The sequence below is a fragment of the Arvicola amphibius genome, chromosome 9 (genome assembly GCF_903992535.2).
Source record: "Arvicola amphibius chromosome 9, mArvAmp1.2, whole genome shotgun sequence".
Taxonomy (NCBI): Eukaryota; Metazoa; Chordata; class Mammalia; order Rodentia; family Cricetidae; genus Arvicola; species Arvicola amphibius.
Genome location: NC_052055.2, coordinates 1124632 through 1139877, shown reverse-complemented (window position 1 = coordinate 1139877; position 15246 = coordinate 1124632). Strand labels below are relative to the sequence as shown.

General features: G+C 39.2%; 1 protein-coding gene across 2 annotated transcripts in view; it reads right to left on the bottom strand.

The window, feature by feature from the left end:
- Positions 1 to 309: 309 nt before the first annotated feature.
- Mtdh (metadherin) overlaps positions 310 to 15246 on the bottom strand; it is a 54883-nt gene continuing 39946 nt past the window's right edge. For both annotated transcript variants that reach the window (XM_038342019.2, XM_038342018.2), the window contains 5 exons: positions 10490 to 10614; positions 8512 to 8619; positions 5909 to 6049; positions 2552 to 2708; positions 310 to 1992 (listed from right to left, as the gene is read on the bottom strand). In XM_038342019.2, the coding sequence (XP_038197947.1) occupies positions 1922 to 1992; positions 2552 to 2708; positions 5909 to 6049; positions 8512 to 8619; positions 10490 to 10614 (602 nt within the window). In that variant the 3' untranslated portion in view covers positions 310 to 1921. The remainder of the gene's footprint in view (positions 1993 to 2551; positions 2709 to 5908; positions 6050 to 8511; positions 8620 to 10489; positions 10615 to 15246) is intronic.

Below are 15246 nucleotides of genomic sequence, written 5' to 3'. Positions count from 1 at the left end.
CTCCTACAGGAAGTGACTGAATTGGGAGAAATAAAGTTTAACGTTTGATCTAGCCCAAAGAATTAAAAGAAAAAGGAACAGTGAGGTAGAGTTGAGAGAGTTCAACTGAACTTCTGAGCACTGACCTTTTGGCACACTCTGAAAGTGCAGACTCCCCATCCAAGTCCCTCTGGGACACAACATGGTAGCCCCCCCTGAGGTGGCAGCCCCCCTGAGGGAATGTGGAGTTCACAGAACCACCTGAAGGCTCCAGTCCTGGCGTATCATCTATTATTTACCCCAATAGTGAAGCAAATAAAAACAATGCTATCCATTTCTGAATTTATTTAAACAAGTCCATTAATTTAGAAATCCCATTCAAACAAAACTTCTGACGACATGTAAACACACTGCCATGTTCCTGAAACAGATGCTAACACCTGAAAAAAAGCTGTTAATTGCTTGTGAGGAAAGCTGTCCATTAATAAGGCCAGTCTTCAGCAGAACTAAACCATTTTACAGCTGGAGCTTTCCCAGCTGAAAATACCATTAAACTACAGTCAAATAGAAAGACAATTTTGATGGATAGATCAGTACCATTGGTTATAGCTTTTAATCAGGTTCATCCCCGGCGCCACATGAAAACAAGCCACTCACATCAATAAACCATGGCTTTTTTCTTTATCACGATTCATAAGTGATGTTAAGTATGGTCCTTGTCAAACACGTTTGGTAAAGGCTATTTACAATGTACATGGCCAAGCATGCACTATTAACAGTTACAGAGAGGCCTGCCAGTTTCCTAGAGATCACACAGTGCCTGAAAATGGTGACAGATCACACGTCATTTAAACCAACACAGTTTCAAGCAGAAAATGTTCCTTTTTTGACCACAATTGCAATAGGTACATGAAAATTCTTAGAAAAACATGAATCCCCTTCAAGAAATTGATGCATATTCTACGCACTACAGGTTAAGGCAGTAAAAAATGTATTCCTGATAACTGGAGGTCTCAACAATGTCAATTAAAGCTGTCTGACTACTTTTCCATTCTCCATCATATGTTCAAAAGTTGTAAATTACTTCATTTTCAAAGTAAAAAAAAATTACTAGCAACTAAGAATTGACACTGGAAAAACTGCTAGGGAAAGGAAAATATTAAGTTTGGATTTTGCCTGAAAGTTTTCAAATCATAAACAAGAGCATTATTTGTTAGTCTCAGTCTTAATCATATTGAACAAATAATATAGTTTACCTTTCTTAATTTAAAATATACTGTTACTTTGAATAATTCAAGTAATGTAAGACTATCAAAAATAACTTTTTAAGCCATACAAGTCAATTGCATTTTTCAATGTTTTAATTAAGAACTTTTTAAGAACTGTAAACTAAACCAAGACAGTTTAGTTAACAAATGATAGATGACTTTTTATTTGCACTTGTGATTCTTTAATACAAATTGCTACAACAAATATGTAAAGATATGGCAGATTACGCATTTGATCGAAGCACTTTGATTTAAGCATAAAACAGATTCAAATGGTCTAAGTTCGTGCATAAGATCCAAGGAGCTGCCTACTGGTTTTTAGGCGGCCTTCTTTCTAATCAGAACCCACTGTTCCTCAGCTGCAGACGAGACAGCACAATCTGTCGTAAACAGGGAGCTGTTGTAAACCAGATGATATTCTTCAGTTCAGATCATTCTCGTTCAATTGAAAAGATTCTCCCAAGTGTCTTCCAGCACTGTAGTATGCATTCTGTTCACCTCTTAATCTCATAAATTAACCTTCCTTTGATTCCATTTTATGGTGTTGAATTCAGTTTTGTTTTAAAAATTGGTTTAAATTTATATAAAACTCTGTACATGTTCACAAATTATTGCATAAACAGCATAATCTTCAAGACAGTGTTTGTAAACACGTCCAATTCAAGAAAAAAAATTCACGTTTCCCGTCTGGCTTTTTTCTTCTTTTTTATTTGTTTTGGAGATTCCCAGTTAGTTTCAGACTTGGCTAAGAGGAAAAAAAAAGTGGGCGAGTGAGGAGAGAAAAATATAAGGAGGATAGCCAGTATGGATCAATATAAAAATAACAACTAGTAAGAAACTTTTAAATGTTCACATTTTATGTTTTAAGTTTCCCAGTCTTGGATATTTTCAAGTTTGACATTTTGTTTTCCGTCTTTTTCAAGCCAAGGTTTTAACTGTAACTGCTTATAATCAGCTAGCGCCAGCCCACAGATAACTGTTTCTTCTTTCTCTTTCCTTCCCTCCCTCCCTCCCGCCTCTCTGAGATGGGGCACTATTGTATTATCGACAGCTGGAGAAGATGAGGGGAGAGTAACAGGCAGCCTCAGGAACTTGAGCAAAGGAAAAGGGCAAGGAGCCAAGAGAGCATCTCCAATCTTCACGGCTCGTATTATCTTAGCACTGGCCCTCACAACTCCATTCTGCGAAGTTTCAAAGACCCACACATTTCCAGAAGGTGGGAGTGCTCTACTATCCTACAGAAACCCAAGATCAGAACCTTTACATAATGTAAGAAAAAATGCAAGGACAAACAAAGCACTTACTCTGCGAGGGAGGCACACTGTTTTGCTTAGGATTCGACTTGGGTTTGTCTGTGTCTGGTAACATCGATGGCACTTGGGAAGAGCTCTTGTCAGAGTCACCTTTGGATAAGGTGACAGATGGCTCGGTAGAGACAGCAGGTGGAAGAGTCTTGATAGGCTATTTTGGAATAAAATCATTTCAGAATTTCGTATAAATTTCATATAATATTAAGTATTATAGCAATATCCAGAGACTAACAGCAAGCAAAATTGAAGTGGTTTCTAGTTTATAGGTAGCACTGTACCTCATTTCTGCCCTCTAGTGATACAACTAAAAAAGGAATCATCTATAACATCTATGAATATAGTAAGATAAATATATACAAGTTAAAATTATCAAAGACTAATTTTTTTGGGGATGCTTTAAAAAATAATCTCTACCAATTTGGGCTACCTGACAGAATGGGTAAGATCATACACTCCCCAGTGGGCTATGGATTTAGTTTGGTGCATTGCTATCTTGCCTACCTATGGATGGGGGGGATGGGAGGTGGGGCATTCACGGCTTTAATCCCAGCACTCAGGAGGCAGAGACAGGTGGATCTCTGTGAGTTTGAGACCAGCCTGGCCTACAAAACAGTTCCAGGACAGCCAAGGCTGCTAAACAGAGAAATCCTGTCTCAAAATTAAAAAAAAAAATCTCAAAAATGAAAAAGAAATTAAAATAGCTAATGAATCTCAAATAAGAGACTAATTCTACTTCAACTTTTCATGCTTCTGTTTCATTGTAAATAGCATTTTAGAAAAGTTCAATTAATTTCTACCAACTCTGAACTAATCAAAACTGTTAAAAAGACAAAAATAGTGAATTACTTTTATTTATCTATTTAAGTTTTTTTTTTTTTTTTTTTTTGAGACCCCCAGTGTATCAGCCCAGACTGGCCTATGCTGGCTTTGAACTTAGGGCATCCTTCTTGCTGACCTGTCCTGTCTCCTCCCTAAGAAGAAGAAGCAGGAATATTGCTAACAGTAGTGCTTGTGCGTTCCACAAGTGGACGGGGAAGGGTCCTACTGATTCAAACAACCAGTATAGACCTTCAGACTCTTGGATCTAGTAACGAGATTAGAAGATTAGGGTGGTAACTTGTCACAGTAATATTAAGAATATTAAATGACTCAGGTATGTGAGAGGTGAATGAATCACTTCATTGGTCAGCTTTACCGTTCATCAGCACCCAGAACACAAAACAAGGGAACTCGTGTTTCTCTTGCTCCTGTGCTTCCTGGAGCCTCCATGGGCAGAAGAGGAGTGACGTGAGCTCAGAGAGCTGCCAGCATTCTTCCCTTCTATGCAGGTGCCGAGCCTACGCTCATGTTGCTCACATTTCCCTAAAGTTCCTCGTATTACATCACACCTGCAGCTGCTATGGACTTCTCATCTTCCCTTCTGTTTTCTCACTTTACTTACATTAAGTCATAGACTCAACCGTCTTTTCATAAAATGACTTCTGAGCATGACTTAGGTAAAACACTAGAACGTCAAGCACTCTTGGCTGTAATACTCACTCCTAAACTTTATGTAAACAGAGATCATATTCCTTTACCTCAGAACACTTTGAGGGATTGAAAAGCATCAAATCTAGATGGGAAGCACGACAGGCACTGCTGTGGACAGGACTGTTTGTCAGAGATGTCCTAACTCCACATTCCGTCAGACAGGGACGCTCTGTCTTACTGTTGCAGCCTTGTTCCTCAAACAGTAGGTGGCACATGAACCTCAACAACTTTTGAATGTGTGAATGAGTCAGATAATTCAAATACATCTATTTTATTTAAATTGTTTAGATTTATTTTATGTGTGTAAGTGTTTTGCCTGCAAGTATGTATGTGTATCACGTGCCTGGTACTCAACTAGCTGCATATGGTCGTGATCCACCATGTAGGTACTGGGAACCAAACCCTGGTCTTCAAGAGCAACATGTGCTCCTAACCAAGGAGTTAACTTTGCAGCATCCTAGAAACAGGATTTCTCTGAGAGCCCTGACTGTCCTCAAACTTCACCTGTCTCTGCCTCTCAAGTGCTAGGATTAAAGGTGTGCATGACCATGTCCCAGCCCAAGACAACTATTAATAAAAGAAAACATTTATTTTATTGATGTTATATTAATATAAATGGGGGCTTGCTCACAGGTTTAGAGGGTTAGTCCTCAAGGTGCCAAGCACGGCAGTGGAGCAGTAGACGAGAGCTACATCCTGTTCCACAGGCCAAGAAAGAGACTGGATCTGGCTTGGGCTTTTGAAACCTCAAAACCTACCCCCTAGTGACACACTTCTCCAACAAGGCCACAACTACCAATCATTCTAATCCTATCAAAGAGTTCTACTACTTCATAAACTGAAGTATTCAAATCTATGAGCCTATGGGGTGAGGGTGGAGGGTGTTCAAACCACCACATGCAAGTTACCCAATGAGAAATCAGGTTTTTGTTTCATGTCATTGACTCAAATATTTCATAAACTAGTCTCTTCTGACTCATCAATATTTCCATAAAAAGTGCATGATTAAAAAAATATGCCATTGTCAGGCACATGCCTAAAATTCCAGCACTTGGAATGTGGAGGCAGGAGGACCAGGAATTTATGCTCACTTTGGCTAGACAGCTGAGTGAGGTCAGCCAGAGTTATATGGAACCTCATCTCAAACAATAACAAAGTAAAACAAAATGAAAGCAAATCAATTAACAAAACTTCAAAAAATTGTTATCAAATTTTTAAACAAATGTTACATTTTGGGAAACAGAACCGGTCATTTTAAGGTGTGTACTTTGGGTAAATGTTGGTTAAAACATTTTCTCTTGGTCTTCTATCCTTTACATGCCTAGTTGTTTAGAAGGAAAAAGCATAGTACAGCAATCCTCTCTAGCATTAGGGGACTGTTTTGAGATTGGCAGTGGGTACAGGAAACTGTACATTAAGGCTTATGCTCCTGGTCGCCTCCCCCCACCTTTTTTCTTGAGATGGGGTCAGTGCTGGTATCAAAGGTGTGGGTCACCACTGCCAGGCTTCCTCTCCACAATCTTTACTGATCTGAAAATCTTTTCACTTAAAGGAGAAGCACATATAGCTTCTCTTTGATCAGTAACAAATCTGTGTGCTTGGTAGCTATTATGTAAAATAAAAGGGTTACTGCACATACACACCAATGTAGTTTAACAACCAATCTGATAACATGGATGAGTACCCAGGTGCTGTCCTTACATAGCATGACATTCTACCACACTACTCAGAATGGCATATACTTGCATAGTACTTCAATAAAATGTTAATTACTATATAATTATTAAGTCAAGAAAACTTTATTATTCTTTTAAAAATCACCTGGCTATTTTTGACGAGTACTTCAGCTGGATCACTAGTGCTCATGGTCTTCAGGGAAAACGCTCTCTCCTGTTTTGGATGGGCTTTGGAGGTATTCACAGGAAGTTCTTCTCCATTGTCCTTTTCAAATTCTTCTGTGTCCTGCAGAAGAAAGCAGTCTGCGATATTAAACTTCTTCATTCTTTAAAATTCACTTTGTTCCAAAGACATCCTGAGAAAATAAATTCACTTAAAAAGGTACCCAAGCCAGGTACGGTGAGCTCATGCCTGTAATCTCTCTACACCTGGAAGTCAAGGCAGAAGGACTGCTCCACAATCAAGGCCAGCCTGGACAGGAGTGCCATCCTGTCTCAAATCCTGTCCCCTTAAATTACATAGACTAACACCCCCCCCCATCCTCAGATGGGAACCATTCTAATTAAATAATCCAACTCAAAGAGAATAAACTAACATTCAATTTAAAAGGAGCATACAGATAGTGGAAACAAGACTTCAGAAACAGAGCTGCACTCAGTGACTTCTCAAGGAGCAACGTGCTCGTTCACATGTACGTATCCACATTATAAAGGACATATAGAGAACTCCAATCTGACCATGACACGACACATCCATGTAACTCCAGGGTCGATCTCTTAATTTCTTTGTCTTTACTCCCTTAACTATAGACGTTCACCCGGGAAATCTCTAAAGTCCTGCCTAAGTTAGTTTCAAGGCCTGGCAATGGTCAGACTCTATGACTGTTCTAACAGCTGCCGGAGAGGACGGCCAGCGCTCCCTTCCTGGCAGTGAGAGGGCTCAGTGGGTAAAGGCACTTGCCACCACGTCCAACAACCTGAGTCTGATCCTCAGCACCCACATAGTGGAGACAATCGACTTCCCAGACGTTGGCCTCTGACCTCTACCACATGCTGTGGCACAGGTACAGGCAAACACACATAGCAAATGTTATTTAAAAAGTTTCTTTCCAATACTGGTCTTTCTTTCTTTCTTTTTTTTTTTTTTACAGTGTCCAGATTCTCTGTGTGTTTTCCATCTTTACGTGGTTTTATTTTTTCCCCAAATTTCATTTTTAATTGATTTTTATTGAGTTCTACATTTTTCTCTGCTCTCCTCCCTGCCTCTCCCCTCCCTTTCAATTCTCTCCCAAAGTCCCCATGCTCCCCTCCCAATTTACTCAGAAGATCTTGTCTTTTTCTATTTCCCCCAGTATTGCTGTTTCTATGGAATGTGATATTACAGCAATTCAAAACTCGGATGTGAATTTAAGGTCAGCACATAGCTGAACCCAAAGTTCACTGATCTGGTGAGACTGGCTAGACAATGAGCTTCAGGGACCTGACCATCTCAGACCTCGTCCTTCCCTGCTGAGGCTGGGATTACACACACACACAACACCATGTCCACCTTTTCTGTGGGTTCTGGAGATCCAAACTCAAGTATTATGCTTGTATAGCAGGTACTTTATCAGATGATACACCTCCCAAGTCCCTGCCTATCTTCATTTCATTTATAAAGAAATGGTTCTCCAGAATAGTCAGAGACTAGGGAGGGGGAAGAGTTCATGTAGTTCGTGTAGGACTTAGGAAAAAGTAATGCTTTCTGGAGATACAGCATCCTTGACCCACTGATGCAAAGTGACAGGTGGCTGGTGGCAGCCTCCAACTGGTGGACTACTTCTGAAGAATATGAAAGGTCATGGTTAGTTGGCAGTATGGAGAGAGCCAAAAAGTGGTGTTGGCTGGTTTTGGAGACAGGAAATAGATTAAGACTTTCCTGGGGGGTGTTCCCACCTGGAGAGGAGGATTAGAAAGCAGGTGGAGAGGGAAGCAGAAGTGGACTTCAGTCTGTTTCACCCACGTGCCGGTGAAGCTAAAGGCATATGCACAGAAGCTCTGAGATTTGTTTCTTCATGTGTGACCTTGTGTCGCCTTTCCTGCCTCATCATTCCATAATAAAAAGTACAAGTGCAATTTGATTTAGTTTTAACGGTGTAAATCTCTGACATATTTTTAGGATAATACAATTCTTAAAAAATTATTTATTTATTAATATTTTATGTATGAGTGCTCTACATGTATGCCTGCATGCTAAAAGAGGGCATCAGACCCTATTATAGATGTTTGTGAGCCAACAAAGTGATTGCTAGGAATTGAACTCAGAACCTCTGGAAGAGAAGCCAGTACTCTTAACTGCTGAGCCATCTCTCCAGTCCCAGGGTAATACAATTTTTATTATATTAATATTATGTAGCAGTTCCCTAACATGCCCAACTTTCTTTTAAACTGACTGGAGAGGGCAGGAGAGATGGCTGAGTGGCTAGGATCACTTGTTGCTCTAAGAGAACTGGGTTCGATTACTATCATCCACATGGTGGTTCATAACCATCCGTAACTTCAGTTCTAGCGGATCTGATGGCCTCTTCTGACTTCAGTGGATACTAGGATACATGTCGTACACATATACACATGCAGGCACAACATACATTTTTACAGATGGCTCACACACTCCCATTTATCTCTACATATTCTTAGTGTCTTCATCACCTTTCCGTACCACCCACAATGGGTGTATCACAACGAACGCTCACTGTTGAGGAACTTTACCTGTGAGAGAGCGTTATCTTCACCTTGCTTCTTCTTTTTCTTTTTCTTCTTTTTAGATTTTCCAGTTGGAAGAACTCCCTCTCCTTTTTCTTTATCATCATCTGAGACCTGATGTTAAAAGCACAGTACTGAAGTAGACTCCACTGGCTGTGCTTATATTACAATTACTGTGAAATAATTTCAGTCACTATGTTTGGTCTTTATTTTCCAAAATCTAAATAAGAATAAGCTATGACAAACAAAATTTTAATAAAACATTACTTAAAAACTCACTGGATGAAAACAAGACTTTAAGGACAGCTTGGCTGGATACGTTTGTCTCAAAACTGCCCCCAATCAACATCACCAACAACTCTCAAACACTAGATCCCATTCTTATCGTACTTCCCAGGAAAGGACTACTACCTTGAATTTTGTGTCCATTCAGTTTCCTATAAATTTAGGTAGGACAAAATTTTATAGAAATATACAGCATCACTTAGATCTTGCTCAAAGCTTAGTGCATTTTCAAGTGTCTATTCATATTTAATTTAATATAGCTTTAATTCATCCCTTTTTGCTTTTTCTTGTCTTTGCCAGTGTTAAGAATTGAATCTAAGGCTTTGCACATATACTAGGCAAGAGATCTAACACTGAACAGCACAAACATCCCCATTTCTCTCTAGACCTCAAACTTTATTCTAGATCCTTCTCATTTACAGATACATTAAAGCAGAGGCTAGCAAATTATGATCCATCTCAAGGCCAACTTCCCCCCGAACCCCAGTGTATATATATACATACACGTGTGCATATCTGTGTTTGTATGACTAGTCCCGTTTGTACCGTGGCACCAGTATGGAAGTCAGAGGGCAACTTAGGTGTTAGTTCTTGTCTTGCATCTTAAGGCAGAATCTTTTTATTGTTCAATGCTATGTATTGGCTCAGTATTGCCGGGGACTCTCTTGTCTCCACTTCCCACCTTGCTATAGAATCACAGTGATTAAAGATTTGTGCTACCAGGTGTGGGTGGCTTCATGTGCGTTCTGGGGATTTAACTCAGGTCTCAGCACTTTCCCAGCAACCTCCTCAGCCCTCCCCACGCTATGTGCACAAATGAAGTTCATTTCTATACTGTCCAAACGTGATTTGTAGAGCACAGGAACACATCAGAATCCATGGCAGTCTGCCACCTGTGCTAAAATCTCTATCACCACTGCCCCCATACTGTGTGTTGCTGTCACCTACTGCCTCTCCTCCAGTCCTATCTACCTAGTTCTTCCTCTGAACTTTTTACTTGCTAGTACTTCTCTCTGGAAAAAAAAAGTTATGTGTATGATGTTTTGCCTGTCTGTGCACCAGATGATGTGTTTGGTGCCTGAGGTGTTAGATACCTTGGGGATTGGAGTTACAGATGGTTGTGAGCCACAATGTAGGTATTGGGAATCAAATCTGGTCCTCTGTTAAGAGCAGCCAATGATTTTAACCCTTGAGCCATCACCCCAGTCCCCAACACTAACCTCTTAAGCACTCAATTTTCTGAAATATGGTTGTTGGTTCACGATTTTTCTTTTGGATGAAGATTGAACCCAGGGCATTGTACGTGCTAAGCACATGCTCTATTACAGTTATACCCCTAACCCTGATTCCAAAATCTGCAATGAAAATGATCTAAATTCTCAGGAAGTAAATACAGTGACAATCTTCAGGCCTAATGTCCCTAACCATTCTGCTGTCTTATATTGTTCAATACCTCTTCCTTCCTGAGACTCAATTGTCTCTGCCTCTGTGGTCTAAACTCCCCCCACCCCATGTTGACACATGTAACAGTCAGTCCTGCTTGTTCTGGAATTCACTCTATAGACCAGGCTGCCCTTGAATTTACAGAGATCTGCCTGCATCTGCCTTTCAAGAGATGGGATTAAAGGTGTGTGCCACCGATTCCTGGCAGTCCTCAGTCTCTTTAACAAATAATCATCTCTTAATTCCTTATACTTACTCTTTGATCATTAGGGATAGGTTCCTGGGACTTCAGAAGTGAAGCTCTTTCTTCATCTACCCAGTTCCCCCACTCCTCTGCTGGTGCATTCCAGTCTGAGCTGGGGTCAGCAGAAGACAAACCATCTAGAAGTTAACAATGTGAATTAGTTATCTGTCATTCTGCCAAAAGCTAAAATTCAAACACTAAAAATCCTTTATGTTGAATTAAGTTGTAATTTTAAACCATTCTTCCACCCCCTGGGCATATTTTAAGAGCTAGCAAAAAGTGGAAATGTGATAGCCTTTGTCCAAATGTTGTTAGGCACAAGATTAAGCTAAACTTTTAGATCCGCGAGACACACTTATTAGTTATTAATGTCACTCCCCTTTGTCAGTCTTCTAAATCTGCACTTTTCCCTATGTCCGTCTTTAACCTAGCCTAAGGTCTGGTCATATTTTTGTAATCAATTTGTTTTCTAGGGCACAGAATTAAGCTTTAATCGTAGTACCAAAATTCTATACCCTCCGGTCATCTTATAACACACTTTCTCCCATCTTTATAAGCTCTTTAAGATTTAGCCTCTTCAACTTCACCAAATCACAACAAACTGCTTTCTTTCCTCTTCTTTTTTTATATTTATTTATTTATTATGTATACAATATTCTGTCTGCTTGTATGCCTGCAGGCCAGAAGAGGGCGCCAGACCTCATTACAGATGGCTGTGAGCCACCATGTGGTTGCTGGGAATTGAACTCAGGACCTTTGGAAGAGCAGGCAATGCTCTTAACCACTGAGCCATCTCTCCAGCCCTCTTTCCTCTTGTGATAGTTACTGATGACTCTAGAAGTATTCGAGTCACTTGCAGGGCTTTAGGCAGCCAATCTCTCCTGCCTGTCTCCCCAGGAGCACTGACACTTTACTAGGAAGCACCACTGTCAGTGCACAAGCCGGCAAGCTTCCTTGGTGAAGCGATTCCCAGAGTGGATGCTCCCTCTCCTCCCTGCAAACATCCACTCCCACACACACTCTTACAGTATCTGCTCACAGCCAAGTCTGTTTAAGATGACAGAGGTTAACTTTACTCCCAAATGGTCACAAGTCTTCCTTTCCTAGCATTGTAACTGAAAGAAGTCCAATAATTTCCCATAATTTCTTAATGCTACTACTACTACTACTACTAAATACTAAGCTATATGTATGACACTGCTTCTGGGATTTCTAATCTGTCCTGGTGTCCAGTTCCTAGTGTAATGCCCAACGAGACTAGGATGTATTTTAGGATCAAGGAGACAAATTTGCCTATTTTATGCTTACTGTTATTTTAGTTTTCCAAGTAAAAAGTTCCAAAAGTAAAAAGTTTCCAAAAGTAAAAAGTTAGTTTTTACTTTTTACAGGAAAGATACTCACAGATCTTCATAAAAGTTATAACACACATTTGAGAAGACCAAACAATGATCTGAGAGAACACTCACAGAAAATAACAAACAAAAAACAAAACAAAGAAAAGCCAAAACACAAAACCTTTTGCCCATTATGATCACAAATTTATGTGAGAAAGACACATATCAATAGTAAGTATATCTTCTCAGAATTGAAGTTTATCTACTCATGGGGCAGTTCCTTATTAAGCTCTAACCATGCAGCAGAACCACATTAAGTAGGTTCAATAGTTAAAAACAAATAAGTGTGCAGAAGCCACTATGCAGCTAATGGTCTAACTATTCAGTGGAAATGTGTAAACCTAAGAAAAGAGTGGCACATTCTACCAGAGGACTGTGGAAAAACAGAACGGTGGGGTTGGGCTAAGTCTCAAGATGATAGAAGACTTAAAAAATAAGCAGAACTTTTAGTCAGGAAAATGAGCAACAAGTGATTACAAGTGTGAAGTATGCTCAAAATTTATTATCACGTATCACAAGCAGATGGGTATGATGATGTTCGGTCAGTTCTTCAGAGTACTAATTCAGAGGTTAAGAACACGGGATGTGTTGTGAAACAAATGTCCATTAATAACCCTTTATCACTTAATGTGATGTAACTGGTCAAAGCCCCCTCCCCCTTTCGTCTTTCTTTTTCTTTTCTTTTTATTCAAGACAGGACTTTTCTGTGTATCCTTGGCTCACACTGTAGACTAGGTTGGCCTCAAATTCAGATATGTTTACTTCTGCCTCCAAGTGCTGGGATAAGAGGCATTCACCACCAAATCCGGCTTTTTTTTCTTTTTCTTTTCTTTTTTTTTTGAGACATGCACCACCCTACCTGGCTAAATTTCTTAATCTTAAGGGACTCTACACCAATTTCGTGCAGTTCTGACAGGATGATGTAAATGCAGTAAATGCTCAACAAGGGCAGCCACTGTGTGAACTATCAATGTGACATTAAAATCAGTTAAAATGGATGGATTTTGGAGAAATCTCCATGAGATATACTTCTTTTTATTTTAAATGCTAAGGATTCAACTCAGTGCCTTGCCCATAACAGGCAAATGTCCTACAATGACTACATTCCAACTCCAATAATATATAATAGTTGATATATCTTAAATAGAGTCATTTTTATAAGCACAAACAGATCCAGCAGATGTCTAGAGTCAACTGCTCATATTATACCAGCATTTGCTAATGATATTGCTAGAGGATTTCAAATGTTAAGAGTATCACTGTGAGGAAACTCATTGATGAAAAGCTCTGTAAACCTATCCATTAGCCATGTCTCTAAGACTGTCTGCCAGGAAAGAAACTATAAAGAACAAAGAGTTTAGACAGCTATGCAGCATACTAACACATGCTCATCTCCTTAGAGAATACTATAGGATATGTGGGGAGGAACAAAAATCTAGTTTAATACTTAGTGAATTCAAGTTTGGGAAACAACTGTACCCTCTGGTTCAATTTCTGTAAAAACATTAACAGAAACATAAATCTGTCCTGACTACATAAAACCCTATGCTATTTTTCTCTCTACTAAATAGATTAATTTTTTAATTAACTGGGGTTGAATAAACTACTTAATAATTTAATAACCCAAATCCAAACATTATTATCCAGAGATTTTTCAATAATGCTTAAGATTCATAGGTTTAATGTGTTAATAAAATATGTAGTTTTTATCTGTTTTGGTAGTGATGGAATTTGAACATGGCTCTGAGCATGCTAGGCAAGAACTCTACCAATGAGTTATATCTCCTGCCCTAATGAACTTCTTAAACATAGTTTTCTTGAAAATGATTCATAGTGTAGTCTTATTCATTTATTAAACACGAGTCTGCCAATGCCTTTTAATACAGAGCTGTATTAAAATATGCATGTATGTATACACACATATGTATATATTATATGGGTAAGGAATTTTTTCTTCATTTAATCTGCTCGTGAAATAATGTTTTGGGTTCAAGAAAGAACTGCTAGATTCAATCAGCTATCTTTTTTGAGATAGGGTTTCTTTTTCTGTGTAGCCCTGACTGACCTGGAACTCACTATGTAGATCAGACTGGCTTCAAACTTATAGAGATCTGGCAAGAGATCAGCTATTTCTATCAGAAAACTTCTGTAAACAGTAGGTTATTCTCCATACAATCCTCCACTGGGTAGTCTATTTCTCACTTGGCTTCCCTCTTGCCATCAAGTTAATTTGCCCCATTGCTGCTGGTGGTGGTCTTTTTGGTCACAGCAGACCCCAGGTTTCTAAACTTTTACTATGGATTGGAGACCAGTGGCTCTCCAGAACATTCCAAGCAGCAGATTGGGACCACTGAAGCATGCTGCCTTATGGACCGAGTAATGACTAGGTGTTGCCCCACAATGATACAGTTGTTAAGAGATTGTTGATTTTAATTTGTGACAAACTGATATTAGAAGCAAGCACAATACACCAAACAATGCATTCTATAAACTCAGGTGTAATAATTAAATTCAACGAATACAACCCCCCCAAAAACAAAAATCCAAACCAAAACCACATTAAAGATGATACACACACATATACACAAAAACAAAATTCAGACAAAACAAAAAATAAATTTTGGATGTAGAAGGCTGTCAATACGGCACAGCAAACTTGAAGATGTGTTCTTGATTTTATATATTTAAAATATATATGTAAACATAAAAATTCTTGATTATATATATGTGTGTATGTGTGTATATGAATGTATGTATATATAGAATTTCTCTTACAATAGAGTCTCAAGCAGTTCAGGTTAGCCTTGAACTCGACACCATGTAGTCAAGAAAGATCTTGAATTCCTGATCCTGCTTCTTTGTGTGCTTCATCCCAAGTACTGGGATTATACTTATCGACCCCCACATGCATTAGGTATGTAATGAGTGAAGCCCACATATTATATGCATATAAATGTTTTGTTCTGCTTTTTGAGACAGGGTTTCTTCTATATAGTACTGGCTGTCAGGTTGGCCTCAAACTTAAACAGATCCACCTGCCTCTGCCTCACGAGTGCTGGGATAAAGAGTGTGAGACACCAATTTTTTCTACAGTTTAATTTTATGTAATGTGTGTTTACCTGCATCGTGTATACCATGAGTGCCATGCCCATGAAGGCCAGAAAAGGGTATCAGATCCCTTGGAACTGGAGTAACAGATAGTTGTGAGCAATCATGTGGGTGCTGGAACTGAGTCCCTGAGCCATCTCTCTAGACCCGCCAGGACCAAACCCATAAGATTAACACTTATCTATTTATTCATTTGTGTGTGTACATATGTAGAAATGAAATGAACTAGTTCTCTGCCATCATGTGGGTTTTAGGGATCAAACTCGG